Here is a 27,854-nt window from a genome sequence, read left to right on the forward strand (position 1 = left end):
ATGGCTCTGACCATGCGTGTGCGGCGACTGACAGGGCTGCCAGGCACCCATGACCGACAAGTGAGGCTCAGCTTTCGGGGTAAGGCTTGTAGGGGTGGTCTAAGGATTTTGCAACTGGTGGGGGGGGGGAGCTCCCATTTCTCCATTCCCTAGGCCCTCAGTCCAGTGCCTAGGCATCTCACCAGCCTGTCTCCTTCCTCTCCCAGCCCAGTTCTCTGCCTCTTTCCCTGTCCATCTTCTATCTTTCTTTAAGGGTGGGTGGACTGGACCCTGGGCTGGGCGTGTGTGTGTGTGTGTGTGTGTGTGTGTGTGTGTGTGTGTGTGTGATTTTTTTGTGGGGAGGGGCTGATAAATGACTATTTCAATTCTGAGCAGGCTTCACCCAAAAAACAAGGAGAATTCGCGGTGGTCGAGAAGCAGATGTCGGTGAGGTGAGTAGGGTAGGGTCGTGGATGGGGAGAAGCTGATCTGTGTCCCAACTAAGTCCCTCTTTAGATGAGTTGGGGGGCATATTCCTGGGTTTTGGGAGCTGTGTTCTCAGAAAGTGGGGTCAGTCTCAGGCTTGAGAATCCAGACCCAGTCAGAATCAAGACTGAGGGGATTAGTTCTTGACTGGTAGTTACCCTCAGATCAGCCATAGTTTGGAGTCAACCCTGCGTTGGGGGAGGGGGAGTTGGTTCCAGGTTTGGGACATTAGTCATAGATTTAGCTCCAAGTTTGGAGGGTTGGACCCTGTTTCCGGGTTAGAATAGGCTCTGGACTGGCAACGTTGTGTATCACAAGATTCCTCCTATCCCCAGCTGTTTCGTTGGCCACACTATGGGTCTCCGCTGGTTGGGGAGTGTCTATCCGTGCAGGTGGTTAACTGCAGCCGTGTGTTCAGCCCCAGGTAAGTAGGCCTGGGGGAGCCAAGGATGCAGGTGGGGCTGGACGTGGCATAGGGCCATCAGCCTGCATCATTTTTCTGCTCCTTGCCACACCTGCAGGTCTCTCGGGACCCTGGTGATCTCCCTGCAGCAACTACAGAGTACTGGGCAGTTGGTGCTACTGGAGGCCCTAGTGGATGAGAATCTGCGAGTGACCCCGGTGAGTCCCACCAGTCCTCAGCCTGCCCTCCCCAAGCCAGAGAGTCCCTCTAGATGGAGAGTTCCATTTTTCAGAGTGAAAAACCCAGACCCAGATAGGAGTGATAACACGGACCCCCAGCCAGGACTCCTTTCACTGTGGCCCCTACACGGGCTAGCCCCTACATGGGTTAAGAGCCAGGCTCAGCTCTGAGGACCAGGGGAAGGAGAAGGAGTTCTGTTCTGCTCCCTGGCCCAGGACCAGACTCAGTTCTTCTGGAAGGCAAAGATGAACCTGGCTGGATTTTCCAGGTGTTTCATGGAGGGTCATATAACCTGGTAGGAATGGACCTGAGTTCAAATCTCAGATCCACCATTTCCCAGCTGAGAACTTGGATAAGTTATTTAGCTTCACTAAGCTGTTTCCTCATTTACAGTATGTGGAGTCATAGGAAATGTTGAACTTTTCAGTCAGTCTGTTGTTTGTTGAGCTCTGATTGTAAGCTGTTCCAGGCAATGAGGATTGAGTGGTGAGCACAGCCAGATAAGGATTTGCCCTCTTAGAGTTCCATATCTAAAGAGAGAAGCAAACATTAAACAAATACTCACATGAATAAATGCAAAATTGTCACTGATGGGTGTTACAAAAGAGCTGGTAGGGGGCTGGGAAAATGTATAACAGAGGGATGTAACCTATTTGGGGGTCAGCTAAGGTTCCCCGAGGAAGTAGTGGTTGAATTTGGAATGGAAAGATGATAGGAGTTAACTACGTGGGAAGGGAGAATGTTCCAGGTGGAAGAACTGGCAGAGGGAAAATCCCAGCGCTCTGAGAGCGCGTAACTGGGGTGCAGGTCAGGAGCAGACACACAGGGCTGAAAAGGTTGGCAGGGGCCAGACCATGCAGTGCTGTGAAGCCCACAGCCATGAATTTCTAAGAGCAAGGAGCATTCTGGAGTCATGTTTGGCCCTTTCAAGAGGTAACTTGCACATGCTAAGTTCTAAATAGGTTGTAATTAGCCAATATTGTTAATGACCAGAGAGGAACCACAAAGTCATCACAGATGCAGGCCAAAATACAGATGGAGCAAAAGGCATTGTCTTTAGACTTCTCTTAGCCCCAGGCAGTTTAAGGGGTGCTGGGACACACTGTGTGTCTGGTTTCAGATCCAGGTGGAGCTTGACCTGAAGTGTCAGCCCCCAGAGGGTGCAACTGGAGCCTGGGCAGAGGAGGATTTTGGAGCATCCATCCAGGACAGGTACCCCCCCTCCCCCCCCCCACCTTCTGCCATCTAAGCAAAGCCAGACTGTCCCAGCCCAGGCAGGTCTTGGAAGGGAGAAGTGGGACCTAATTCCTCTCTGGATCTGATGGATGTGGTGACCTTGGACCCATGCTGCCCGGGCTGCAGTTCTGTAGTCACGCACAGCCCCTCACTCCTTTCATTTATCCTCCTTCCAGCTCAGAACTGATCATCCCCAGTGTGGGCTTCCAGGAGCTGGAGTAAGTATGCAGGGATGATCTGGGATCACCACGTCAGTCTTGGGATTAGGAGTCAGTGACACAGGGTCAATCCCAGGGTCTGGGATCAATATTCAATCAATTCTAGGGTGAGAATTCAGTCCTAGAATCAGGAGTCAATTCTGGAGTTAGGGGTCCCAGGTTAGGGGTCAGTCCTGAAATTAGTGGGGTCAGTCTAATGGTCAGAGGTCAGTCCTTGGGTCAGGGAAGTCCAGGGGTGCCCAGATATGGATGACAGGTTCCAGACATGTCCCTTGAAGGCCTTTCCTATCAGGCCCGGGGAGGCCCGGCTGGAGTGGCAGGCAGTGGCATTGGGCCACAGGCTAGCTCAAGGCCTAGCTCAGCAGGATGATGAAGACAACGAGCTGGAGCTGGAGCTGGAGGACGAGCCTGATGTGGAGCTTTCTGGTGTCGTGTTCAGCCACCTCAAGAGATAACTTGTACCCGCTGCACACCTGCTCCCACACCCACCAGTGTGTCAACCTCACACGTTTATACATGTAGGCCCATGCTCATCCACACTCACAGTCACACAATCCCAAGGTATGGATGAGGAGTGGATATCCTGGGGTCAAGGGTCATCACTCCTAGACATACACCCTGCCCCATTCACACACACACACTTACGCTGGCACACGTGGAGCTTCTGGAGCCCACATAGGGGATGAAAGCTTGATGAGGGTAAGGAATTTTGTCTCTTGTTCACTTCAGTGTCCCAGGGCCTAGAATAGGGTTGGCACAGAGTAGGTGTTCAACAAATCTCTGTTGAATGAATGAATGGTTTTGGGGCTCCAGGAATGAGTCCAATCTGAGGTATATGGTTGAGATGGATGCCAGGCAGACTGGAAGGATGGAGAATCCAGAAGTTCAGAGGGAGAGGAGGTCTTATCCCTAGCACTGAGCAAGTCTGTAGGTTGTTGGGGAGAGTTAGAGAAGTGAGAGCTGATCTTGCCCTTCCTGGCAGCCGAGCACTGGGTCTGGCTCGAGGGGATCCTCTCCAGGTGTCCAGAGCTCGGGACCTCCAGGTACCGCTCTCCCTCTAGGCCCTCACCCTTGGTGAATACCACCCACTCTCCACACACTACTTTGACAGATGGCTTCCTTTTCTCTTGCTTCTGCCCCCTTCAGGTGGGGGTCACAGTGCTGGAGGCCCAGAAGCTGGTAGGAGTCAACATTAACCCCTATGTGGCCGTGCGTGTCAGGGAGCAGCGCCGAGTGACCGCCACGCAGCGCGGGACTAATTGCCCCTTCTACAACGAGGTGCCTGCGACCAAGGAAGAAGAGTGGGGCCTCAGAGAACGGGCGGGACCCAGGATTTACCCTGTCTGCGGGGGGGGGGGGGGGGGGCGGGGCGTGGCCTAGGTTGAATTGAGCAAGTGCCTGAAGTTAAGAGGGGGCTCCGTGAGGGAAAGGGTGCCAAGAGGAGCCGGGACGGGGAGGAGGGCATTCTCTTTGCAAGAGGCAGGGGCCAGCTGGCGTGAACCCTTCACATATACTTTCTCTCACCTCTCTTGTTACCCCACTTCAACCTAGTACTTGTTCGAATTTCATGAGACCCGGCTTCGCCTCCAAGACTTGCTGCTGGAGATCACGGTGAGGCGGATAGTGATGAGGGGTATCCGCCAGAGAAAGAGGGAAGCTGAAGGAAGTTCCAGAAGTAACGCCACCTTCCCCCAGGCTTTCCATTCGCAGACCCTCCCCTTTATGGCCTCCCGGACAGGCACTTTCAGGATGGACTTGGGCATTATCTTCGACCAGCCAGGTATCGAACCCTCCCCTCCTTTAGACTCCCCGATAGGGGAAATTGACCCTCTGGGCACAAATCCCTAGATACTAACTTCGGAGACAGAAGCTTCTTCCGAGAGGCGCCTGGGTGGCACAGCGGTTAAAGCCTCTGCCTTCGGCTCAGGGCGTGATCCTGGCGTTATGGGATCGAGCCCCACATCGGGCTCCTCCACTATGAGCCTGCTTCTTCCTCTCCCACTCCCCCTGCTTGTGTTCCCTCTCTCGCTGGCTGTCTCTCTCTCTGTCAAATAAATAAATAAAATCTTAAAAAAAAAAAAAAAAAAAAAAGCTTCTTCCTTCGGGCACTCCCGCTCCTCCCTACATGAACCCGGGTCAGCTCAGCCCCGCGACCGCCCGGTGCAGCCCACCAGTCTCCCCTGACCCGTGGCTCGCCCCTCCGCCCGCAGATGGCCACTTCTATCAGAAATGGGCTCCGCTGCACGATCCCCGGGACACCCGCGCCGGGACCAAAGGCTTCGTCAAGGTCACTTTGTCCGTGCGGGCGCGCGGGGACCTGCCCCCTCCGCGGCTCCGCTGCCAGCCCCGGACCCAGGGCACAGTTCGGACATCGAGAAGTGAGCTGGGGTGAGGGCGGGTGGTGGGAGGGTGGAGAGTAGGACCCCGCGTGGCCTCCGGGAGGCGGAGAGGGGGAGGGGCCGAGACGGCGGCCTCCCCCGGCCTCAGCGCCGCGCTCCCCTAGGAACCTGCTCCTGCCGCGCGGGGTGCCGGCCCAGAGTGCGCGGCTGCGCGTGCGCGTGTACCGAGCGGAGGGGCTGCGGGCGCTGCGCGGGGGGCTGCTGGGGAGTCTGGCCCGCGCCCTGCAGGACCAGCGCGTCCTCCTGGACCCCTACGTGCGCGTGTCTTTCCTGGGGCAGCAGGTAAGTCCCTCCCGTCCCCACTCGGCCGAGGCTCAGGCCCTGGTCCCGCGCTGACCCCTCTCCGCCGGCCTTTGCCGCGGCCCTCAGGGCGAGACGTCCGTGCGCGGCGAGGCGGCGGCGCCCGAGTGGAACGAGCAGCTGAGTTTCGTGGAGCTTTTCCCGCCGCTGACGCGCGGCCTCCGACTACGCACCCCTGGTCGATGTGGCCGTCGCCACGCACGTGCTGGACCTGAGGCAGATCTCACACCCCGGCCGCGCGGGTGAGCGCCTGTGGCCGGCGCCGGCTGCCTCCGCCGGGCCCGACCTGCCCTGGGTCCCGCCCCCGACGGCCAACGCCGTCCCGGCGACCCCGCTCCGCTTAGAGAGTTCGGTGCACCCCTAGAAACCCGTGCTCCAAGCCGGCCCCTCGCTTCGGAGCCTCACCTGTTGCCCCCAGACTACAAACCCCGCTCTCGGGTTGCCTCGGGTGACAAAAATTCTAAGTACAGCTGCATGTCCAGTCACCACACCAGCTGTGCTCCCCTACAGAATTACACGTACCTGAACAGTCCCAGTCACACACATCGTCGGTTCATCCCGCCCCTCAAGGGATCACCCGTGGCTGCGCCCCAATCGTGACTCCATCCCCACGGCTCTGGCTCCGGCCCCAGAGCCACAGCTCCGTTTGTCCCTAGCGCCTCTGGGAGCTGGACTGATTTAGAAGGGGTTCTCGGGTCTTGGTCCGTAGCTGTCCGTCCGCAGCTGTTCGCGGACTTCCATGTCGGAGCTGCCAAGGCCCAATCCGACTCCCCGCCCCCTTGGATTTGCAGGAGATAAGGGTGTGCTGCATAGACTGACCTGGTACCCATCTGCCCCATGCTCCGCTCCAAAACGCCGTTCTTTTCCTCCACAGCGGGGTTTAACCCCACCTTTGGCCCGGCATGGGTGCCTCTCTATGGATCTCCCCCCAGTGGGGGGCTCCGGGATGGTCTTCAAAGTCTCAATGAAGGCCTTGGCCAAGGCAATTGGTTCCGTGGCCGCCTGCTGGTGGCTGTGTCCATGCAAGTGTCCGAAGGGAGAGCTGAACCCGAGCCTCCCCAGGTCCCACAGGGACCCAGATTGTCCCGGCTCATGAGAAAGAAGAAGAAACCCAGGCGGGGCCAGACCTCAACCAGGATCGCACAGTCCTTGGATGGCAGCTCCAGGGCTGATGGTCCTGAGATTCCTAGTGCCATGGAGGTGGGGGTGGAGGAGGTGCTGCCTCTGCCAGAGGTGGGGGCTGGGGTTTAGCAAAGGGACTGAGGCACTCTCGGCTTTGGGGTGTGTAACTGGCTCCCAGGAGTTTAACACAGGAGGTGGAGTCTGGATTTTGAGGCCTGGATAAAGAATGCAGTGTGTGTATACATGTGCTCTTGTGAATATACATATGTGGGGAGGGGGCTGACCAGTCAGAGTTAGGGTACGTGTAGTGACCTGTCTAGGCCTTGGTTGCAATGTCTTTCGGTGGACATTGTGGCCAGGCAAAGTCCAGGTTGCAACCTGGATATGTGGGGGCTGACTGTAGCCTGACCCTCCTTCCTCAGAATGCCCTGGCACCCTTGCAAGATTTCCTGCTCTTCGGTGTGCTTTTCGAGGCGACCATGATTGACCCTGCCTTGGCCTCCCAGCCCATCAGCTTCGAGATCTCCATTGGTGTGTGGCCTAGCGAACCCCCTGCGGGTCACTCCCTGAGGGAGGTGACTCTTGTTCCAGACTTAGGCCCCTGGAAGGGACAGTTGACCCTCAGTAAGGGGTGGGCTCTGAATTTTACTGAGGCAGAGGGGGTTTGAAGGAGGGGTCAGCCCCTCAGCCTCGTGCCCCCTGACCTTGCTGCTCTGCCAGGTCGCGCAGGCCACTGAGAGGAGCAGTTGGGCCGAGGGTCCAGGGCCGGGGAGGGAGCGGAGGGCGTGGCAGGGAAAGCGCAGCCTCTGCTGGAGATGGACGTGGGAGTGGGGGGGGGGGGGGAGGAGCTAGGGACCCCTGCTCAGCGGCCCGAGCCCATGGACGGCAACGGGTGAGTGTTCCTGGTGGCTGGAAGGAGGGCGTTGGGAGGTCCCCAGCGGCCCAGGACTGCCCCTCGCAGCCTCTGCTCTTCTCTGCCCCGCCCAGGCCCTATTTCTGCTTGCCCCTGCGTCACCGCAAGCCGTGCGTGCACGTGTGGAGCCGCTGGGAGGATCACACGTGGCGCTTGCAGAGCACTAACTGCGTGCAGAAAGTGGCCGAGAGGCTGGTGAGAGCGAGGCGGGCGCGCACAGGGAGAGGCCAGCGCCTGCGGCTGTCGGGAAGACTGGCCTTTGAAGGGAGTTCTGGAGCGAGGCTGTTAGGTAGAGCACCGGGGAGCCAGCACCTCACAGGTGCAAGGCTAGAGAGCCAAAGAGCACAGCTCCGGGCGAACTGAGAAGGCCAGAAGCTGTGGGAAGACAGGGCTTCAGAACTGCTACACCCAAGAAGGGGCCGGACGAAGGACGCGCGTAGAGGTACGGGGGTCCAGCCCCACAGGCGTGGAGCCAGTGGAGAGCTAGAAAAAAGGATCCATGACCCGGGTTGGAACTAAAGAAGCTCTGGGCCGCGAGGTGCGGCCCTGAGTGGACGGGGCTCTGGGTGGGGGTGTGGTCTAAAAGAGGTCGGAGTCTGGGACCCTTGTGAATCCGACCCTTCGACCCTGTTGCGCAGGACCAGGGGCTGCAGGAGGTTGAGACTCTGCAGCGCAGGCCCGGGCCTGGCGCCTGCATGCGGCTGAAGCAGGCGCTGGAAGAGCTGGTGGCGGGGAGCAGGTGAGCTGGGAGCCTCCGCTTCACTCTGCGGGTCACCGCGCCGACTTGTAGGGTGAGGGAGGCTCGAGGCGGCTGTTTGGAGCCAAGGGCGGCCGGAACCTGCGTGTGCTCAGCACTTTTACAGAAGAATGAGGAGGAGATGATTATCTGTATCAAGGGAGCTTGATGGAAATTATTGGGGGTTAGGCCACTCCCCTCCAGTAAGCTCCCTTTCTTCCATTCCTAGAGACTTAAGCTCCCTTACCCGCCCTCCCCCAAATCTCCCTTGCTCTTTTCCTCCACACTTGTTCCAGCTACTGACCTCCCCTCCTCCTTCATGGAGAAAATAGAAGCCTCAGCCTTCCTCCATCCAACCTACCCCCTTGCCAACTCTTCATCCATCTGCTCACCTTCCCTCCTGCTACAGTGGAGGAAGGGTCCCTGTCCCACAGTCATGGCTGTGATCTTGATTTCATCTTTCACCTCCTGGAGGAATTAGCTCTGCAATTGTCCACTTTCTCTCCTGCAGCATCAACTGATCCCTGGTTACCAGGTCATTACTGTAACCACATACATTTGTTCTAGTGGCTTCCATCTTTGACCTTCACTGCCCTGAATTCTATAACCTGCTCCAGGAACTTCAGTGTTTTTCTGATCCTCTTTTCAAAAGATTTGTCAATGCATTTATTCAATAAATACTTATGACACTTATCATGCCAGACACTGTTTTAGGTGCAGGAATAACAGTGAAAAAGCATTCTTGCCCACAAAAAATCCTGAAATTTATCTTCAGGTGGGGGATAGGGCAGGAGTTGGATGGAAACAGATAAGAAACATGTAATCAGAAAGGAAGAAATAGAAGAATTATGATAAGGATAGTGTTAGGAAGAAAACAAAGCTAGGAAATATCAGAGAGAGAGGTGTTGCAATTTTAGAAAGGGTGGTGAGGAGAGGCCATTGTGAAATGACATGAAGAAGCTAAAGGAGCAAGCTGTAGCTGTAAGGGTGTTCCAGCCAGAAGGGACAGCATGTGCAAAGGCACTGTGGTGAAACATGCCTGGTGTGTTTGAGGAGGAGGAAGGGAACCAGTGTGACTGTGGCAGAGTGAGCAGAGTAGATGAGGCTTCAGGGTGTGGGGGGAAAGAAGATGATGGTGGGGAGAAGCATCTTCTACCAATGAGGTAGAAGCCTCATTGGTCATTGTAATGACCTTGGCTTCTTCTCTGATTTAGATCAAGAGCCACTGAAGGTTTTGAAAAGAGAAGGGATATGCCCTAACTTATCCTTAAAAAGTGTCAGTGGTGGAGGGATGATATAAGAGAGGAAGCAAAGAGATTACTAAAGAGGACATTGTAATAATTCAGGTGACCAATAATGATGAATGGAATCTAGGGTGGTTGCAGGGGACATGGAGTGACGTGAATGGATTCAAGAGCAATTTGGATTTTGGAGGTGACACCTCAGGACTTGTGAATGGAAAGTATAGGGCATGAGAAAAATGTGCAAAGAGTCATGAATGACTGTCAAGATCTTGGCTTGCACAACTATGTAGATGGTGCTATTTACTGAGCGATGGAAAACAAGAGAGGGAGATGGTCTGATCGGAGCGAAGGGAATATCAGAGGCTCCTTCGGGGGGAATGTTAACTTTGAGATGTCTATTAGACTTATAAGCAGACATGTCTGCTAGTCACTTAGCTGTATGAATTGAGTTCTGGGGAGACTCCTAGACTAGAAATGAAAAACTGAGCTGTCAACACATAGATGAAACTGGATAAGATTATCTAGGGAGGAGAGAAAAAAGAAATCTGAGGACCTGGAGAGCTCCAGCATGCAGAGGTAGGGTGAGAGGAGGACTCAGTCAAGGGCCTGGTTGTAGGTGGCCACTTTTCTGCCCTCATCTTTCAACCTCTCAGTGTCAGTGGATGCAGCTGACCCCACCCTCCTCTTGAAAGATTCTGCCTGTTGGCTTCCATGGCCCCGGTTTTCCTTCTGCTTCCTTGGCCATTCCTTCTCTTTTGCCGGCTCCCCCTCTCTTTTTGACCTGTACATATTGCAGATACGTGATTTCACTGTAAAACTCTTTTCTCTGTCTACATTCTCTTCATCTCCAAAAGAGTAACCACGCTTAATCCAATTTAATTCCTTGCTTGATTTTCTATACAGTGCAATTAAACTGTTTCTCTTTTCACTTTACTAAAATTATTTTGTTGCTGAAATTATTCTAAGCTAAAAGTGTAAGCTCTGGGAGCAGTATTACGTGAAAAATCCTTGGAGTTATTTATTTTATATATTTTTGAAAATTTCCATAATAAAAACTTAAGAAATCATCATGGGTCATCAAAGGCCAAAAATGTTATGTCTCAAAAATAATTTGGGGCCCCTGAGTGGCTCAGTCCATTAAGTGTCTGCCTTCGGCTCAGGTCATGATCCCGGGATTCTGGGATGGAGTCCCACATCAGGCTCTCTGCTCCACGGGGGGTCTGCTTCTCCCTCTCCCTCTGCCCCTCCCCTCCACTTGTGTTCTCTCTTGCGTACTCTCTCCCTCTCAAATAAATAAGTAAAATCTTTTAAAAAATCATTTTACCTTACCGAGCAAATATTTTCTCAGCATTGATTAGGTGCCAGGGCCTGAGGATACAGTGGTAATCAGAATGAAGTCTGTGCCCTAGACTTTCTATTACTTTTTATTTGGAGAAACAGATAAAGCAGACTATGAGGATAGAGAAACTGGTAGGGGCTGTTGAAATGGGATGATGAGAGAAGGTCTGAGAGGAGGTAACATTTGAGGAGAGGCCTGAATGAAGACGGGAAGTGAGCCATGCAAAGATCCAGGGGCCGAACTTTCTAGCAGAGGGAGCAGCTAATACAAAGGCCTGGAGGTGGTGATGGGCTGGGTGTATTCCTAGCGGAGCAGAACGGCCAGTGTGATGGTTGGGTTGTGCATGAGGGGGCAGTAATATTTGATGAGGACAGGGAGATCAAGGGAGCCTGATCACGTAGGGCCTTTTTAAGAATTCCGCTGTTTACTCTGAGATGAGAAACCTCTGGAGAGGAGTGAAATAATCTGGAAAAGTGTTGAAAAGGTCACTCTGGATGCTGTATTGAGAATATTCGGGGTGGGAGGGGGAAAAAGTAGACATAGTGAGAGCAGCTCCGAGGCTGTCGCAATAGTCCTGGGTGGGAAATGATGGTGGCTTGGACTCGGGCGGTGCTGGGAAGGGAGAAAAGTGGTCAGATGCTGAGCATAGTTTGAAAGTAGAGCCTAAATAATATGCGGATGGATTGATGTGGAATGCGAGTGAAAGAAAGAGCAGTGAAGGGTTTCTCTGAAGTTTTGAAGTAAAGCAGGTCTTTTGGGGGTGGGGGTGGGGGTGGGGTGTAATCGGAAATCATGCGCTTGGTTTGAGCTACCTCTGGTCAGTTTGGGGACTGTCAGGCACAGCCGTCTGAGCCTTTGTGTGCATTGGAATCCACCAGGGTATAAGCACATGCGTTCTAGCAGCAGGTCTGGGGCTGATGCTGTATTTCTAACTATGTGACGCTAGTGCAGCTTTGAGTAGCCAGGCAGTAGATAATTACATACGAGTGCATTCTGGGGCTCCGAGGGGAGGCTGGCCTCCGAATTTGGAAGTGGTCCGCATAGGAAAGGCGCCTCTTTGAGAACATGACAGAGAGGGGCTGTGAGGAAGTCTGGGGGTGGGAGGCCTGCTCTGAGGGAGGTGGCCCCTAAGGGTCAGCGTTCCCTCCTTTGACTGCCACCTGCCGTGCCTGCCCCTGCTCGCTGCAGACAGTTTTGCCACAGTGCAGAGCATAGGCCCATGACCCGGCCCAATGCCCTGGATCACTGCTGAGGGAAACTGCTGGTGCACAGCCTGGTACGGTCTGGGGAAGGGGGGCCAGGGGCACCTAGCTGGGGCCATCCTCTCACATTTTCTTCCTGCCCTTCCAGAACCTGTTGGCAAAGCAAGGACTGCGGCTTCTACGGCGTCTGAGGCAGGACGCCGTGCAAGAGAAGGTGGCCCTGGCCAGGAAGCTCTTGGCAAAACTGTGCTTCCTGGCCCGGGAGGTAATACCGGGCCACCATTTCCCTACCGTGACTACCCTGCGGGCGACGGTCGCCCAATAGTGATTGAGGTCAGCGTCCTACTGAACCGTACATTCAAAAATGGTTGCAGTGAACTAATGAAGCATCGAACTTTACATCGGAATCCGGGGATGTACTGTATGGTGACTAACACAATATAATAAAATATCATTAAAAAAAATGGTTGCAGTGGTTAATTTTATGCTACCCATATTTTATATCACACACACGCGCGCGCGCGCGCGCGCACACACACACACACACACACACACACACACACACACAGAAACCAGAAAAAAAAAAACCCAAAAGAAGTCAGGTTGGACTTTGAGGTTGCCTGTGGGGTATCCAGGGGAGAGATCTCTAGGAGGCAGATGGCCACATGGATCTGGGGTTTATGGGTCTGTGTCAGGGCTAAGATGGGTATTTTGTCCATCTGCCCAGTGGAAGCTAGGGGAGCAGGTGGTCTCAGCTCGATCCGTGACCTGGGTCTCTGCCCGCAGCCCCAGCCACCTCTCCAGGATGCACTAGTCTGGATGCTCAGTGGACGGTGGTGTGTGGCCTGGGCCCGGATCCCTGCCCAGGATGTGCTGTTCTCTGTGGTCGAGGAGGAACGGGGCCGGGACTGTGGGAAGATCCAGAGTCTGCTGCTCACAGTGAGGGGGTGTAGCTGTTGTTAGGAAAAGGTCACTTATTACTGTCCAATAAAAACCTCAATCATGAGACCTTTCAGGTGTACGTCAGTGGGGCAGATGCTTGGGGGATGATTGCTAACATGTATCTTGGGGGGTAGAGATAAAGGAAGTTTCCAAAGGGATTTTTATATGTTAACATATATGTTTTCTATGTTAAAGAAGATTTGCAGGATCCTGGAGCTACCGTCAAGCTAAGGTTGCCTTTTGCCTCCAACAAAGTTAGCATCCAGGCAGTTGAGTTCCTGGAGGAAGGTCATGGGCCGGCCTTAAGTACTTGTTAATGGGCTGCAGAGGAAATTTCATTTTTTTCTACATTTCTTTAGCCTTTGTTTTCACATCAAAGTCACATTTGATGTTATTATTAACATCTGCCATTTTGCTGTCTGTTTTCTCTGTGTCTCATGTATTTTTTTGTTCCTCCTTTACCACCTTCTTTTGTATTGAATAGATATTTATTAGTGTACTGCTTTAATTCCTTTGTTGATTTTCACTTAGTAGTTGCTTTAGGGATTGCAGGATGCAGACTGATTTTTCACAGCCTACTTCGGATTCATAGTAATTTCGTTCCAGTAAAACTTTTCTCCATCATAGCGCCATTCTTTCCTTCCTCCCTTGTGCGACAATTGTCACACATCTATAATATAAGCCCAGCAATACGGTATTTTTGTTATTGTCCCTCCCCCTTAGGACCCACTGATAGATACAGAATTCCTGTATTAAAGGGCATACACACTTTCCTGGCTCTAAATCTCTCTTAGCAAACGGAACACCCGTCCTTTACATAATAACAGCCACCACCACAGGTTTCTGATAGCGCTTTGTAGGCTCCAAAGTAGTTTTGTATCTATGATGTCATTTGATATTTACAACAGTCTTTTGAGTCCAGGATTGTGTCCCCTTTCTGCGAGCAAAACAGGCTCAGTCACTTACCAGACATGACACAGTGAGGCTGTGGCAGAGCTGAGCCGCAAGAGCAGACTGAGCTGCGTTGTTTTCTGTGCGTCTCTGCCGCTGCCTCTCCTCCTCCCCAGGCCTCCAGAGACCCAGTTCCTCTCTCCCCACCCCCAGGACTTGCCCGAGCAGCCTTACCTGCAGCCCCCACTCAGCATCCTGGTGATCAAGCACCGGGCCTTTGGCCGCACCGTGCTTGTGGGTTCCCATATTGTCTCCCACATGCTGCGATTCATACTTCAGGGTCACGAGGAGCCCCGTGAGGAGGAAGGAGAAGAGGAGGGGACAGGGGACCTAGCGGTCAAGGGACCACAAGGTAAGGGGCTTTCCCCTTGGGGCCACCAGACAGAAGCCCCTCTGGTTCTTGGTTGAGATGGCTCCAGAGGGCCCTCCTGTGGGGCACAGAATCTGACTTCTACTCAACCTGACCTCCTCCCGGTGTCATTTCCCCTCTCCCAGGACAGAAGCCCCTGGATCCCTTCTTGGTGGAAGTGGGGATGCCCAGACGGCTTCTGAAGGTGATGGGGTATGGGAGATGGGTGGAGAAGGGGCTGGTGGGGCTTAGGGTGGTGCTGGGTTAGGGGCACTGAGTTCTCTCTCCCTTAGGCTCCTCCGAAGAAGCTCCCCCTGGGAAGCGTCCTGAAGCAAGGCCCTGAGCTGGAGGAGGACATCCCAGATCCTGAAGAGCTTGACTGGTGGTCCAAGTACTACGCGTCGCTGCAGGAGCACCAGGGCCAGGTGCGGGCAGAGGCGGGTCCCAGGCTGCAGCTGGAGGTTGGGGAGGATAAATGGCAAGAAGAAGGATCTCGTGAAATGTGGTGCCCTACAGCTTTTCAGAGCTCTTCATTAGATTCTTTTCTCATCTTCATAACAGTTCTGGAAGCTGAGAATTACTAACTCTATTATCTACGGCTGTGCTTGTCAGAAATATGTGAGCCACATATGTCATTTTAAATTTGAGGTAGCCAAATTTAAAAAAAAGTGAAAGGAAGGAGGTGAAATTGATCTTAATACTATATTTTGCTTAACCTAATATATCTAAAATATCATTTCAACAAGGAACCATTATATAAAATTAATAATGAGATATTTGACGTTCTTATTTTATACCAAGTCTTTAAACTCTGGTGTGTATTTTACACTATGGCACATCTCAGTTCACGTGCTCACTAGATACACGTAGCTGGGGGTTACCGTCTTGGGCAGCGCGGGACTAGACAAACTGAAGCTTTGAAAATGAAAGTGGTTCACACAGCTGACCTTGCACTGAGGTTTCCCAACTCCCTGTCCTGGAAAAGGGAGTGAAGGGAAGAATCTCTGACTTGCCCTTCGATTTTAGACCAACTTTGAGGAGGATGAAATGGATGATCCCAGAGAGTCAGGTAGGAGATTTGGCTTTCTTGCTCCTGCTCTGTCTCCCTCCCTCCTCTGACACCAGTATTTTTAATTGTGGCATTTCTGCTATTCCCAGATGGGGTCAACCTCATTTCTGTGGATGGGGAGGCCCAAGACCAGGGTCAGGGTGAGGCTGAAGTCAAAGGCTCTGTATCCCAGAAGAAAGCAATTGCCGCTCTGAAAGTAAGTGGGTGTGCGGGAGAGAGAACTGTGCTGGGTTCTGGCCATTGGCCTGTCACTGAGGCCCTTGCCTTTCAGATCTACAGTGGCGCCCTGGAGGAAGAGTTTAACCACTTTGAAGACTGGCTGAATGTGTTTCCCCTGTACCGATGGCAAGGGGGCCAAGATGGAGATGGAGAGGAAGAAGGGTCTGGACATCCTGTGGGCAAGTTCAAGGTATGTTTGGGGAAAGAAGGGTGGCCAAGGAGTACAAGTGGGGATGCAGGGGAAAGACTCTCTTCCCAAGAACTTTTCTGTCTTCCCCAAATCCAGGGCTCCTTCCTTTTTTTTTTTTTTTTAAAGATTTTATTTATTTATCTGACAGAGAGAGAGACAGCCAGCGAGAGAGGGAACACAAGCAGGGGGAGCGGGAGAGGAAGAAGCAGGCTTATAGCGGAGGAGCCTGACGTGGGGCTCGATCCCATAACGCTGGGATCACGCCCTGAGCCGAAGGCAGACGCTTAACTGCTGTGCCACCCAGGCGTCCCCCAGGGCTCCTTCCTTATTTACCCTGAATCAGAGGCAGTGTCATTCTCTGAGCCCCAGATCTCCCGGGGAGTCCCACAGAACCGGCCCATCAAGCTCCTGGTCAGAGTATATGTGGTAAAGGTGAGCATCCATCACCCCAGCACACCTCCGACCCCAGCAAAGGTAATGCACATAGAAACTACAGACTGAAGGATTCGGAAGGAACCTCAGGGGTCACCGTCTACCTCCTTTATTTTTCAGGTGGGGAATCTTAGGCATAAGTGAAGAGACTCCCCAGGGTTACAGAGCTTGCTCATGCACAACCCAGACTTAGCTCTTAGGTCTTCTGACTCCTTTTTCATAGTTCTAGACCCTTAGTTTGTAGAATGGTGAGTATAACTCCAAGAAGAACGCAGCTCTGAATCTCAAGCTTCACAGTGGCTTGTCATCAAATACCTTCATGCAGGTCCTTGCTTTGCTGTGGTTTTCATACAGCACTCAGCGGGGCCCTGAAGTTTCCTGAAAGGCATCTCAGGGAATGAGAGGAATGAGTGGGCTGCTCTGCCCCCTTCGATCCCAGCACCAGAATAGATACTGTGCTTTTATGTGGTTTAAATATAAGGATTGTGAGTAAGACAGAAATCAAAGCAACGTTCTGTGGCTTATCCTAGTGTGGAACTTGGGGGTCGGGGTCGTTTCGGTCTTCTGCTTCTAGCAGTACACGGACTAGATGGTCCGAAATAACTTCCTGAGGTAACACACCGAGAACTGCTCGATAAACAATCTCGACTGAACGCTAAGCTTATAAGAATGGGCAATGGAACGGAAGAATAAGAATCCCCCATGGGCACAGGATGAAGAGGCAGCAGGAATCCCAGTCTCTGAAGTGCAGGTTGTCTCGAGAGGCTTGTGCATACCTGGACCCCGAGCCTTGGGTTCTAATCGCCTATCGAAGATGGGAGCCACAACCAAGACCCTTGAGTGAAGCAGCACCTGGGGGGGCTCTGCTCTTAGTGAAAGGTGGGCCAGAGGAAGTCTACCGGCGGGGAAAGGGGCCTGTTAGGTGAATGGTCTGTTTCAGCTTCTGCTCCAACTGGGGGAAATAGAAAACAATGCCTTCCCCAAGAATTTATAATGAGAGTTTTGCTCTCACGTTGGTTTAAAACTTCAATTTATATTATCTGTTCAGTCCAGAAAACTCAAAGCTAAGAAACTGGCTTAAAATGATCCCAAGGTTTCCCCAGTTTCATGGATTTAGGTAACTAACTTTGGGCTCACAAACCCAAATTAAAAAAGAAAAGAAAAGAAAAGAGAAGAGAAGAGAAAAGAAGAGAAGAGAAGGAAAGGAAAGAAAAAAGAAAAAGAAAAGAAAAGAAAAGAGAAAAGAAAAGAAAAACTATCAGGAAAAACTGTCAGAAAAACAACACAAAGGAGAATGAAATCTCTAAGTGTTTTAGATGTTTGAATTTTCAAGTAGTAGAGATGGAAACCAACTAATATATTTCACAAGCAGAGAACAAAAGGCTTTCAAAAGTGACTGGACAGTTTTGAAAATAATAAAATTAAATTTCAAAAATGGAAGACCATTAAACATAAAATTTTATCAAATGCCCATACATAGCAAAATGGTTGAGTGAACCATGCTATGTCCATACAAGAGAGTACTGTGCAGCTGGAACAAAGAATAAGACTATGACTGGTACGGAGTGATTTCCAGAACAGAGTATAAAGTGGAGACAGCAAAGTACAAGAGTCCCTATAGTGTTCTACTCTCCAGGTAAGAAAGAAGAAGATGTAAGAAAATACATGCTTGCTCCTTTGTACACCAGAAATACAGGAAAGATAAACTGGAAACTAAGGACACTGGTTACCTAAAGAGTGTGAATGGCAAAGGGGTGGAAACAAAGGGAGAACAGGATTGGGCTGGCATTCCCATGGTATGGTGTCCACCATAAGCCAGGCACGAGTGCTACCCTGGAATTAACAAGCCAATTCTAAAATATCTATGGAAAGGGATGCCTGGTTAGCTCAGTCAGTAGAGCATGTGACTGTTTTTTGTTTTTTGTTTTTTAAAGATTTTATTTATTTATTTGACAGAGACAGAGACAGCCAGTGAGAGAGGGAACACAAGCAGGGGGAGTGGGAGAGGAAGAAGCAGGCTCCCAGCAGAGGAGCCTGATGTGGGGCTCGATCCCAGAATGCCAGGATCACACCCTGAGTCGAAGGCAGACGCTTAACGACTGCACCACCCAGGCGCCCCGAGCATGTGATGTTGATTTCAGGGTCATGAGTTTGAGCCCCATGTTGGACAGAGAGATTACTTAAAAAAATAAAATACTGTTAAAAAAATAAAATACCTATGCAAGAACAAAATGCCAAAAATAGCCAAGACAATTTTGAGGAACAATGTAGGAAGATAGTTATTATTAAATAAGTAAATACTTATTAAATAAGGAAATAAGACAGTGTGGTTTTGGCATGAGGATTGATAAGTAGGCCAATGGGTCAGGGTAGAGGTTTAACGAAACACACCCAGACATAGATGGAGGCTTATGCTGGAGTCAGCAGTGCTGATCAGTGGGAGGAAAATGGGACTGTTCTATGAGTGCTCCCACGATAGTTGATTATCCATGTGGAAAAAAATAAAACAAGACTCCTAATGTATAGCATCCACAAAAAATCCTGTAAAGTGTTTGATTATAGAAAGCAAAACTGTAATCATAGAAATATCAAAATATCTTTGTGATCTTGGGTAGCAGGAGATTTTCTTAATACATAGAAGAGTATGAAATGTAAATTAGAAAGCACATGATACATGTGACTACATTCAGATTCACTTCCGGTTCCGGGCATCCATAAACACTTTCAAATAAGTGACAGCACCAGCTGCCGGCTGGGGGTGAGGTGTCCGTCCGCCTGATGCGTAACCAATAAAGGGCTACGTGTCTACAACACACATAAGTAACTTCCACAAATCCGTAAGCAGACAGAAAAAGTTTGAGAAAGAACACGAAAAGGCAATTGACTGAAGGAGAAACCCGAATGGCCGATAAACATTTAAAAAAATCCTACATCTTAAATTTCTTAAATAATTAAATGCAATATCCTAAACCTTCAGGACATGCGAATAACTGAAACAATGAGAAGCTCAGAGCTGATTTCCTTCCCTTCAGTTAGCAAGATGAGCAAGGCTACCAGACCAGGGCTGGGGGTGGGGGGCTGTGGAAGCCCACCGCAGGGCCGGTGGGAACACGTGCTAGGCTCTTATTGCTGCTGGAACAAATCAGCACAAACTTGGTGGCTTAAACAACACACATTTATTATTTTTAGTTCTGAAGGGCAGAAATCGAAATAGGTTCTACTGGGTTATATCGAGGTGTTGGCAGGGCTGTATTCATTCCAGAGGCTCTTGGGGAGAATCGTTCCCTTGCCTTTTCAAGTTCCTGGGGGCTGCCTGTGTGTCTTGGCTCAGAGCCTCTTCCCCCATCTTCAAAGCCAGCAGCGTAGCATTCCAAATCTCTCTCGGACTCTCCCATCTCCCCCTTCCACTTATAAGGACGTGGTTACATTAGGTCACCTGGATAAACTGGGACAATCTCATGATGTTTTTTTCACATTCAGTATTTTTTTTTTTTTTAAAGATTTTATTTATTTATTTGACAGAGACAGCCAGCGAGAGAGGGAACACAAGCAGGGGGAGTGGGAGAGGAAGAAGCAGGCTCATAGCGGAGGAGCCTGATGTGGGGCTCAATCCCATAACGCCGGGATCACGCCCTGAGCCGAAGGCAGACGCTTAACCGCTGTGCCACCCAGGCGCCCCCACATTCAGTATTTTTATTTGACTGTTTAGCAGACAATTTATATATCCCTCCACCCTTTCCTTTAAGTTAGTGGACAGTTTTTCATAATAAATTACTTAAAGAGAAGCTTTGGTCGAGAATGGAATGTCAATTTCATGATTCTTAACCATATCTGCAAAGTCCCCATTGCCGTGTCGGGTAGCATATCGACAGGGTCAGGGGGTTTGAAGGCGGACATCCTTGGTGGTGGGGGCGCACTATTCTGCCCGCCACAGCATGTAAATTGCTATAACACTTTTGGAGAATAATTTGGCAATATTTAGGAAAATGGAAGATTTTCATTGTCAATGGCTAATAATTATATTTCTAGATATGATACCAGGCAAATTCTTACATATGTGTACAAGGAAACAAGTAAGTATTGCTCATTCTAGCATTATTTGTAACAAAAAATGTTTTTAAAAGATTTTATTTATTTGAGAGAGAGAGACAGAAACAGAGCAAGAGCATGAGCAGGGGGAGGGGCAGAGGGAGAAGCAGACTCTGCACTGAGCAGGGAGCCAGATACGGGGCTTGATCCCAGGATTCTGGGATCATGACCTGAGCCGAAGGCAGACACTTAACTGACTGAGTCACCCGGGCACCCCTCATATGTGGAATTTAAGACACAAATGAGCAAAGGGAAACAAACAGACTCTTAACTATAGAGAACAAACTGATGGTTACCAGAGGGGAAGGGGGTCGGGGGATGGGTGAAACAGGTAAAGGGGATTAAGGAGCGCACTTGTTGTGCCGAGCACCAGGTGATGGATGGGATTATTGAATTACTATATTGTACACCTGAAACTAATAGAACTTTGTATGTTAACTAGATGGAATTAAAACAAAAGCTTAAAAACTTAAATTTGGGTGAAGTCAGCAAATTGGATGATTCCTGGTTTGTAGAAGTTGGCACCAACAGGGCGTTTTCCCTTTCTCTTCCTGAAAATCGTCCCAAACCAAAGAGAACAGCAAAAATCCAGCTTCCGGTTATGGTGAAATCAGGAACGCATTAGAACTGCAAACCAGCAGGAAGCCCGGAGGAGCCGTCAAGAGCCGTGTGGTTGAAGTTGTGTATGTGAGGAAGGGGGTGAGGGCATCACTCAGTGGAGCTCAGTGTCAGCCCCGGCTGTGTCTCAAAGGGGAAGAGCACACCGAAGGGTTAAAGCCTGCATTGCTCACTGAAGGCTAATACTACTGGATAAAATTTAAAAACCTCTTTAAACACAGTGCTGAGCCTCCCAAGAAAATATGTGGTTTTAGAAGAAAAAAATTAAAAGCAGGAACTGTTTTCAAATCATGTACCCAGGATTTTGTTCTTATCCACACACGGCAAGGCACCAGATCAGGTGGTGATTGCCTTTGAAAGACAGTCTGTTTCAGTTCTCAAGAGGAGGGGGTGGACTGGGCTGTGCAGGGCCACGCAGGGAAGTCCAAAGGAGAACGCAAGGGCCGGAGCCTCTGTTGTGGTTTCTGCAGGAAAAGCAAGGCAAGGCAGGGTAAGCAGGCTTAGGATTGGTTAGTGTGAAAAATTCCAGCAGGCTCTTGGTATGGGCGCTGTCTTGCTGTCTCTAATTGTCTGGTGCCTGGCTCTGGGGTGATTAGGGCAGAGGAGCTTACGTCCTGGAGTCGAAGAGCCAGATGGAGGCGATGGTTCAGAGCATGGGCTCTGGATTGGTTGGTTGCCATATGAAAGGTGCCCTGGGCAGTCAGGTGTCACACACAGGCGAATAAGCACATACAGAGACGCTCTACATGCCTCGTCATCAGAGAGATGCAAATGGAAACCACAGTGAGCTGCCACTTTGCATATTCTAGAACGGTGAAAATTAAGACTGACGATACCAAGTGTTGCTGAAGATGTGGAGCAACTGGAATGTTCATACACTGCAGATGGGAGTGTAAGAGACACCAAAAGTATATTGCCGTATATAAATTATACTTTAGTAATTTGTTACGTATTTATTAAACTATGTAGTTATCAAAACAGAAAAGTAAGTTTAATACATAAAGTTAAAAAACATGCAAAATGGTGCTATATATTGCTTAGGGATATGTGTACATGCAGTAAAAGTATTTTCACTTTTTTTGTGTGTGTGAGTCCTAAACCTCAAGTAAAGGGTTCTGGCTACTTCAGGGATGAAAGGGGAATTAAATCAGGTAAGGGGATTCCATTTGTTGGTAGTGTTTTCTTTATTAAGCTGGGCACACACATGCTCATTGATTTATTCTTTTATATTAGTTAAAATATCTTTATCATTGTAAAAAAATAAAAGTGAATAATACAGAAAGTTATGATTTGAATATTAAAGCCCTATACATCTTTCCACATATTTTCTGTTTCATTATATTTTTCATTATACCTATTTGTATGTCTTAAACATTTCATAATTAATTTAAAAGAAAATAAAAGTCATCTTGTCCAACCTCTCAGTTAATTCCTCATGGTGGGAGATCTCCTTGTAACTTGCTGCTTACACTTAATCTGAGATTTTGGTCCAGCAAGGGTAACCTTGGGTTATGACAGTGACACTTCTCTCAGCCCCACCCTATACTGTCCCCCTAGGCTACCAACCTGGCTCCTGCGGACCCCAACAGCAAGGCAGACCCTTACGTGGTGGTGAGTGCTGGCCGGCAGCGGCAGGACACCAAAAAATGCTACATCCCCAAGCAGCTGAATCCCATCTTTGGAGAGTGAGGCTGGGCCCTGGGCTTGGGAATGGGAGCACCTTTACCATCTGTCCCCGTGGCCCCAGGGCTCCCAATCAGGCAGCTGGCATGGTGATGGTAAGGGAATGGACAGAGGCTGCTGAGACCCCCAGAGCCCCCGCCCCCACAAGACCACCTCCTAGGGCGTGGAGGTGTTCTCAGCCATTCTCCCTCCTGGCCAGGGTCCTGGAGCTCAGTGTCTCTCTCCCTGCTGAGCCAGAGCTGACTGTGGCTGTGTTTGATCATGAGCTTGTGGGTTCTGACGACCTCATCGGGGAGACCCACACTGACCTGGAAAACCGATTCTACAGCCACCACAGGGCGAACTGTGGGCTGGCCTCCCAGTATGACACGTGAGTCCTGCAGACCCTCAGGAGCCATTCTGAGGCTGACCAAAGACATTCAAGTTTACATTCCCATTGGTGTGTCCAGATCCTTTGATTTCATAGAAGGGGACCTCCCCATGACCAAGACCTTATAGCATAGTGGTCAAGACCTGGGCTTAGGATTTGGGATCTTATAACTAGTAAGTCACTCGATCTCCCTGAGCCTCTGTTTCCTCAGCTGCAAAATGAAGGTAATATCAGTATTTCCTCCATTGGAACATGGGGCGTACAGCTTCGATTTTCATGGTTACCATAAGCGAGGACTAATCTGTCTTGCATTGAAATTATAAACCTGTATCTCATGTCCTCAAGGGTCCCCATCCCTGCCCCTGTGCCCAACTGTGCCCATATGCTGACCCCAACTGAGGCATTTTTCCCTTTCTGCCCACAGGGACGGGTACAATGCCTGGAGTGATGCATTCTGGCCTTCACAGATCCTGGCGGGGCTGTGCCAACGCTGTGGCCTCCCTGGCCCTGAATACCGAGCCGGGGCTGTCAAGGTGGGCAGCAAAGTCTTTCTGACACCGCCTGAGACCCTGAGCCCAGGTACCAGCCCCTCTCTGATGAACAACCCCGAGGGAGCAAGATTGTTAAACAAGGTACAGAGGGCCTCTGGGGCCCACTCTAGTGTGTCCCCAAAAGAGCCTGTCTCCTTCTGCAAGCAGAGGAAGAGAGTTTGGCTGAGTGAGGACGAGGTTCTTGGACGGCGGGGAGAAAATGGTCTTTGTGAGTGAGCATGATCCTCGAAGAGTCAAAGTCGACCTCTCAGAGGCATAGCTAATCAAGCTTCGAGAACATACGGGTGGCCATAGGGGGTCCCATATGACAAAACATGGCTGCAGAATTGAGCTCATGCCTCATAAATGGCTGGTGGTCTGTCCCTAAACAAGAGCCTTTGCAAAGCCATGGCCCCTCCAATCCCACTGTCCCTCCACTGCTGGCTTTTCACCGGCAAAAGTTGTTAGAGAAGCATCTCCCCACTTTCTGCGCCTGTTGACCTGCACCCCCTGCCCCAGCCCATGGGCTTTGTCCCAAACAGCAGCTACCTCAGCTTTGCACCTCTGCTGAGGGGTGGGGGAGGAAGGCAGGGGAGTTGGGAACTGTGCAGAACCCAAGCTTCCGCACCTCCTGTTGCAGGTAGGGGGAGCCCCAAGGTGGCAAGTGAGGGCCCCGAGGAGGCGCAGGCACCGCTGGTGCTGGCAAGAGACGCCGGAGCTTGGGATCCAGCTGGTGCCTGAGCACGTGGAGACTCGGCCCCTCTACCACCCCCGCAGCGCAGGGCTGCTGCAGGTGAGGGACGGCTCAGCACCCAAGCCCAGAACCCCAGGACTGCCACCTGCTCCTGGACCCTGGGCCCTCAGCATGCCCTTTCCCCAAGACTTGACCTGGGCACGACCGGGCCTCTTCCGATTCTGGCTCCTGCTCCTGGTCCCCAGCATCCCCATTCCAGTCTTAGACCCCCATCCTGGACTCCATACCTCCACCCCTGACTTTGTTCCTGCAGGATCCCCACCCCTGGGCCACCAAGGCTCAGACCTGGCACTCCCAATCTGATCTCAACCGCAGGTCCCTAGGATCTGGACCTTGGGAACACCAGATCTTACTTTTGATCTCAGCCTTCCACTCCAGGGCCTGATCCTTAACCTAAACTCAGCACTGGAACCCCCACTTCAGACCCTACCTTCATCCTCACCCCCCCCCTTTGGATCTACCCCACTGTGCCCTCTTGACCCCAGCTCTTCCCTCCATCGGGGCAAGGCACAGCCTCTAGCCACAAGGCTATCACGGGAGGTGGGGTCCTCAGTGGGACCCTTCAGCCTGGTCCTGTGTTCCCAGGGATCCCTTCATCTGTGGATTGATATCTTCCCCCCGCGATGTGCCTGCCCCACCCCCAGTTGACATCAAGCCTCAACAGCCAATCAGGTGAGTGCTCTGGCCCCTCCTCCCCTGGGGCAGGCACATTGGGGGCTGCCCCTCGGGGGGCCTCCAGTGAAGCAGGCAGAGGCTGCTGACCCAGGCTTTTCAGTTAGGTGAGCCATTAAATTCCCTTCCTTCTCATAAGCCATTGTGAGTCAGGGGTCCATCACTTGTAACCGAAAGAGTTTAAATACCAATCAACCTCCTTCCAACTTGAGCTCATCTTGAGCTCGTTGGAGTGGAGTTCTGCGTAGGGGGTATGTACTCAGATGTCGGCAATCTGGCGCTTTCTACCTCTGGGCTCTGCTTTCCTTGCTGTCACTCTCAGGGAGGCTTCTGCAGTCTGGGGGCAAGGCGGCTGCTAACAGGGCCAGGCTTACATCTTATCAACTAGACTCCCTGAGCAGAAAAATAAACACGTCTTTACCAGTAAGAGCAAAAGTCTCAGGGCTGACTCTCATCGGATCAGCTTGTGTCAAATGCTGATCCCTTGACCAGTCCTTGTGGTTGGGGGCGGTGATACACGGATTGGCCGGTCCTGGGTGATGTCCAAGGGGATGTCGCCACCTCTGGAGCCAGGGCGAGGTGGGTCTTCCCCACTAGAATCACACAGACTGACAGTGTGGGGGTGAGGGTGGGGGGCTCACCAACAGAAAATCATGGTGCTATCAACAAACGAGGGGAAATTGCTGCTGGGCAAGAGAAAACAAGTGATATCCAGGAAAATCCATGGCAGCCAAGGACGGGGCTATTTGAGGTAGTACAGGAAAGCTGGCCCCCCCCCCTTTGCCCCTCAGGGACTGCACACTTCTGTCCCCACTTTGTCTCTCCCCCGCCCACATGTCGCTGCAGACCGGCTTTCTCTCCCCTGTACCCTAGAACAGCCACTTGCATGTCACCCTGGCTGGTGGTGGCCACAACTCTGTGTCTGATGTTATAGTCAACGTTTCAGGCTCCTGATTCCAAATTTATGGGGGAAACTTGTTGGCCCAGCTTTGGTCAACAGACCATTCCTGGTGCCATCTGCTGTGGTGGGGGTGATCCCCGTAAGTGCCACAGATCTCCTGATCACCCAGCTGGGCACACAGAGGTGCTCAGTGAATGTCGTGGCCATGGCCTAGGTCCTTCCTGCAGCCCCTCAGGACCCCTCAGGAGTCTGAAAACTCTAATACGTTCCCCAGCTATGAGCACAGAGTAATCATCTGGAACACGGAGGACGTGGTTTTGGATGATGTGAACCCACTCACTGGAGAGCTGTCCAGTGACATCTATGTGAAAAGGTGAGCCTGTGGGCCAGCCGGGCACATGGCTGTGTACCAAGGGGAGTCAGTCCCTGACTGACCCGGAAGCCCACGACAGTGCAGAGGGCTGGTGAAGAGCCTGGCCTGGTGGTGGTGGTGGTGGGGCAAGCTGGGGGAGAGCTGGGTTCTGGGTTGGGTTCCTGTGCTGGGGCCCAGCCCTCCACCTGCGCCTGCCCCTGGCTGCAGCTGGGTGAAGGGGCTGGACCACGACAAGCAGGAGACAGACGTTCACTTCAACTCTCTGACTGGGGAGGGGAATTTCAACTGGCGCTTCGTGTTCCGCTTCGACGACCTGCCCACGGAGCAGGAGGTGAGCGTCCGCCGGCCGGGACCCTTCGCCCTGGAGGAGGCCGAGTTCCGACAGCCGGCGGTGCTGGTCCTGCAGGTCTGGGACTATGACCGCATCTCCGCCAACGACTTCCTTGGTATAGCTTCGCCTTCCTCCTGCCTCACCCCTGGAGCCCCAATTTCTGCCCTCGTTGCTCCTGCCTCCCCCCCCCTTCCCTATTCTAACCCAGTCCCGAACCTGGGTTTCACACCCTAGGTCACTAATCTTGGCTTTCTGGCCTCATTACTGAACTTAGCCCAGAGCACTGTGACCTCCATTCCCACCCAGAGTCCCCAACCCAAGGTCACCTTGGACTCTGACACCATGGTCCCTGCTTCTGCACTCTGGTCCCATCCGTGGCCCTGCTCCTCCAGGCTCTGACAAGCTGCTGGCGCCCGGGCTGTGCTGTGTGGCCCGCAGCCCTGGCCTGAGCACCACAGACGAGCTTCTGATGCCCCAGGGCACAGTCCTGCTGTGCGGCTCCTCCCCCGGGGCCCACACAGACCTTGACCTCCCGCCTAACCCCGAGAGCTCTTGCAGGATCCCTGGAGCTGCAGCTGCCAGACATGGTGCGGGGGCGCCCGGGCCCGAGCTCTGCTCCGTGCGGCTGGCCTGCGACGGGGCCAGGCCCAGGTGCAACCTCTTTCGCTGCCGCCGCTTGCGTGGCTGGTGGCCCGTAGTGAAGCTGCCGGAGCCGGAGGATGAGGAACGGGAACGGCGGGAGGCCGCGGCCGGCACGAAGAGGCGGAGGAGGCGGCGGGAGGACTTAGCGTTCACCGACCCCGACCCGACCCCGGGGGCAACGTCCACATCCTCACGGTGGGGGGATGGGGCAGGGACAGGGCAGGTGGAGGGGGGCGGGCCTGAGCCCACCTAAGAGCGCGGCCTCTGTTTCCTCTTTCTCTAGGGGAAGGTGGAGGCAGAGTTGAGCTGCTGACCGTGGAGGAGGCAGAGAAGCGGCCAGTGGGGAAGGGGCGGAAGGAGCCCGAGCCCTTGGAGAAGCCCAAGTGAGGGGGAGGCACGGGAGGCGGGGCTCGAGCCGGAGGGGGAGCCGGGCGGCACCTGACACCTCGTCTTCCCCCACAGCCGCCCGAAAACCTTCAACTGGTTTGTGAACCCGCTGAAGACCTTCGTCTTCTTCATCTGGCGCCGGTGCTGGCGCCTCCTGCTGCTGCTGCTGGCCCTGGTCACCGTCTTCCTCCTCCTGCTTGTCTACACCATGCCCGGCCAGATCAGCCAGGCCGTCTTCCGCCCCCTCCACCAGCCCCGACCCTAACTGACCTGGACACTCTTCCCGCAACTCCCACCCCTCAAATCCCGCTCCTGGGGAGTCCTCACCCATACGAGCTGTGTGAGTTCACTGGCTTCCGTGAATAAACTTGACTGTGCTTCCCCTCTGACGCCTGGACATCGGCTGTACATGATAATACAGGGGGCAGAAAAGAGCTGTCCCTGGGCGACAGATGCTGGGGAGTCACCCAGGGGTGAGAGGCTGCCGGAAGGAAGAATGGGACTTGGCAGGAAGTTCAAGGAAGAGGAGTCCCGG

General features: G+C 52.2%; 1 protein-coding gene across 1 annotated transcript; it reads left to right on the plus strand.

Moving 5' to 3' along the window:
• LOC113258273 (fer-1-like protein 4) lies at positions 1-27,716 on the plus strand. The gene is given in 46 exon segments (XM_048222105.2): positions 1-79; positions 376-431; positions 801-889; positions 987-1,086; positions 2,229-2,320; positions 2,521-2,562; positions 2,855-3,011; positions 3,543-3,605; positions 3,709-3,840; positions 4,114-4,173; positions 4,258-4,342; positions 4,773-4,885; positions 4,888-4,940; positions 5,066-5,243; positions 5,331-5,428; positions 5,430-5,503; positions 6,136-6,494; positions 6,806-6,914; positions 7,104-7,275; positions 7,371-7,491; positions 7,935-8,035; positions 11,804-11,891; positions 11,966-12,082; positions 12,604-12,756; positions 13,864-14,062; positions 14,206-14,264; positions 14,353-14,484; positions 15,086-15,128; positions 15,218-15,324; positions 15,400-15,537; positions 15,853-15,969; positions 22,234-22,361; positions 22,559-22,729; positions 23,154-23,308; positions 23,900-23,957; positions 23,959-24,052; positions 24,599-24,628; positions 24,630-24,685; positions 25,861-25,959; positions 26,167-26,405; positions 26,849-26,887; positions 26,890-27,086; positions 27,089-27,127; positions 27,216-27,231; positions 27,234-27,315; positions 27,395-27,716. Coding segments are annotated over 46 exon segments (5,079 nt in total). The 3' UTR covers positions 27,585-27,716.
• Positions 27,717-27,854: the final 138 nt, after the last annotated feature.

The sequence above is a fragment of the Ursus arctos genome, unplaced genomic scaffold, assembly GCF_023065955.2.
Source record: "Ursus arctos isolate Adak ecotype North America unplaced genomic scaffold, UrsArc2.0 scaffold_16, whole genome shotgun sequence".
NCBI classification, from domain to species: domain Eukaryota; kingdom Metazoa; phylum Chordata; class Mammalia; order Carnivora; family Ursidae; genus Ursus; species Ursus arctos.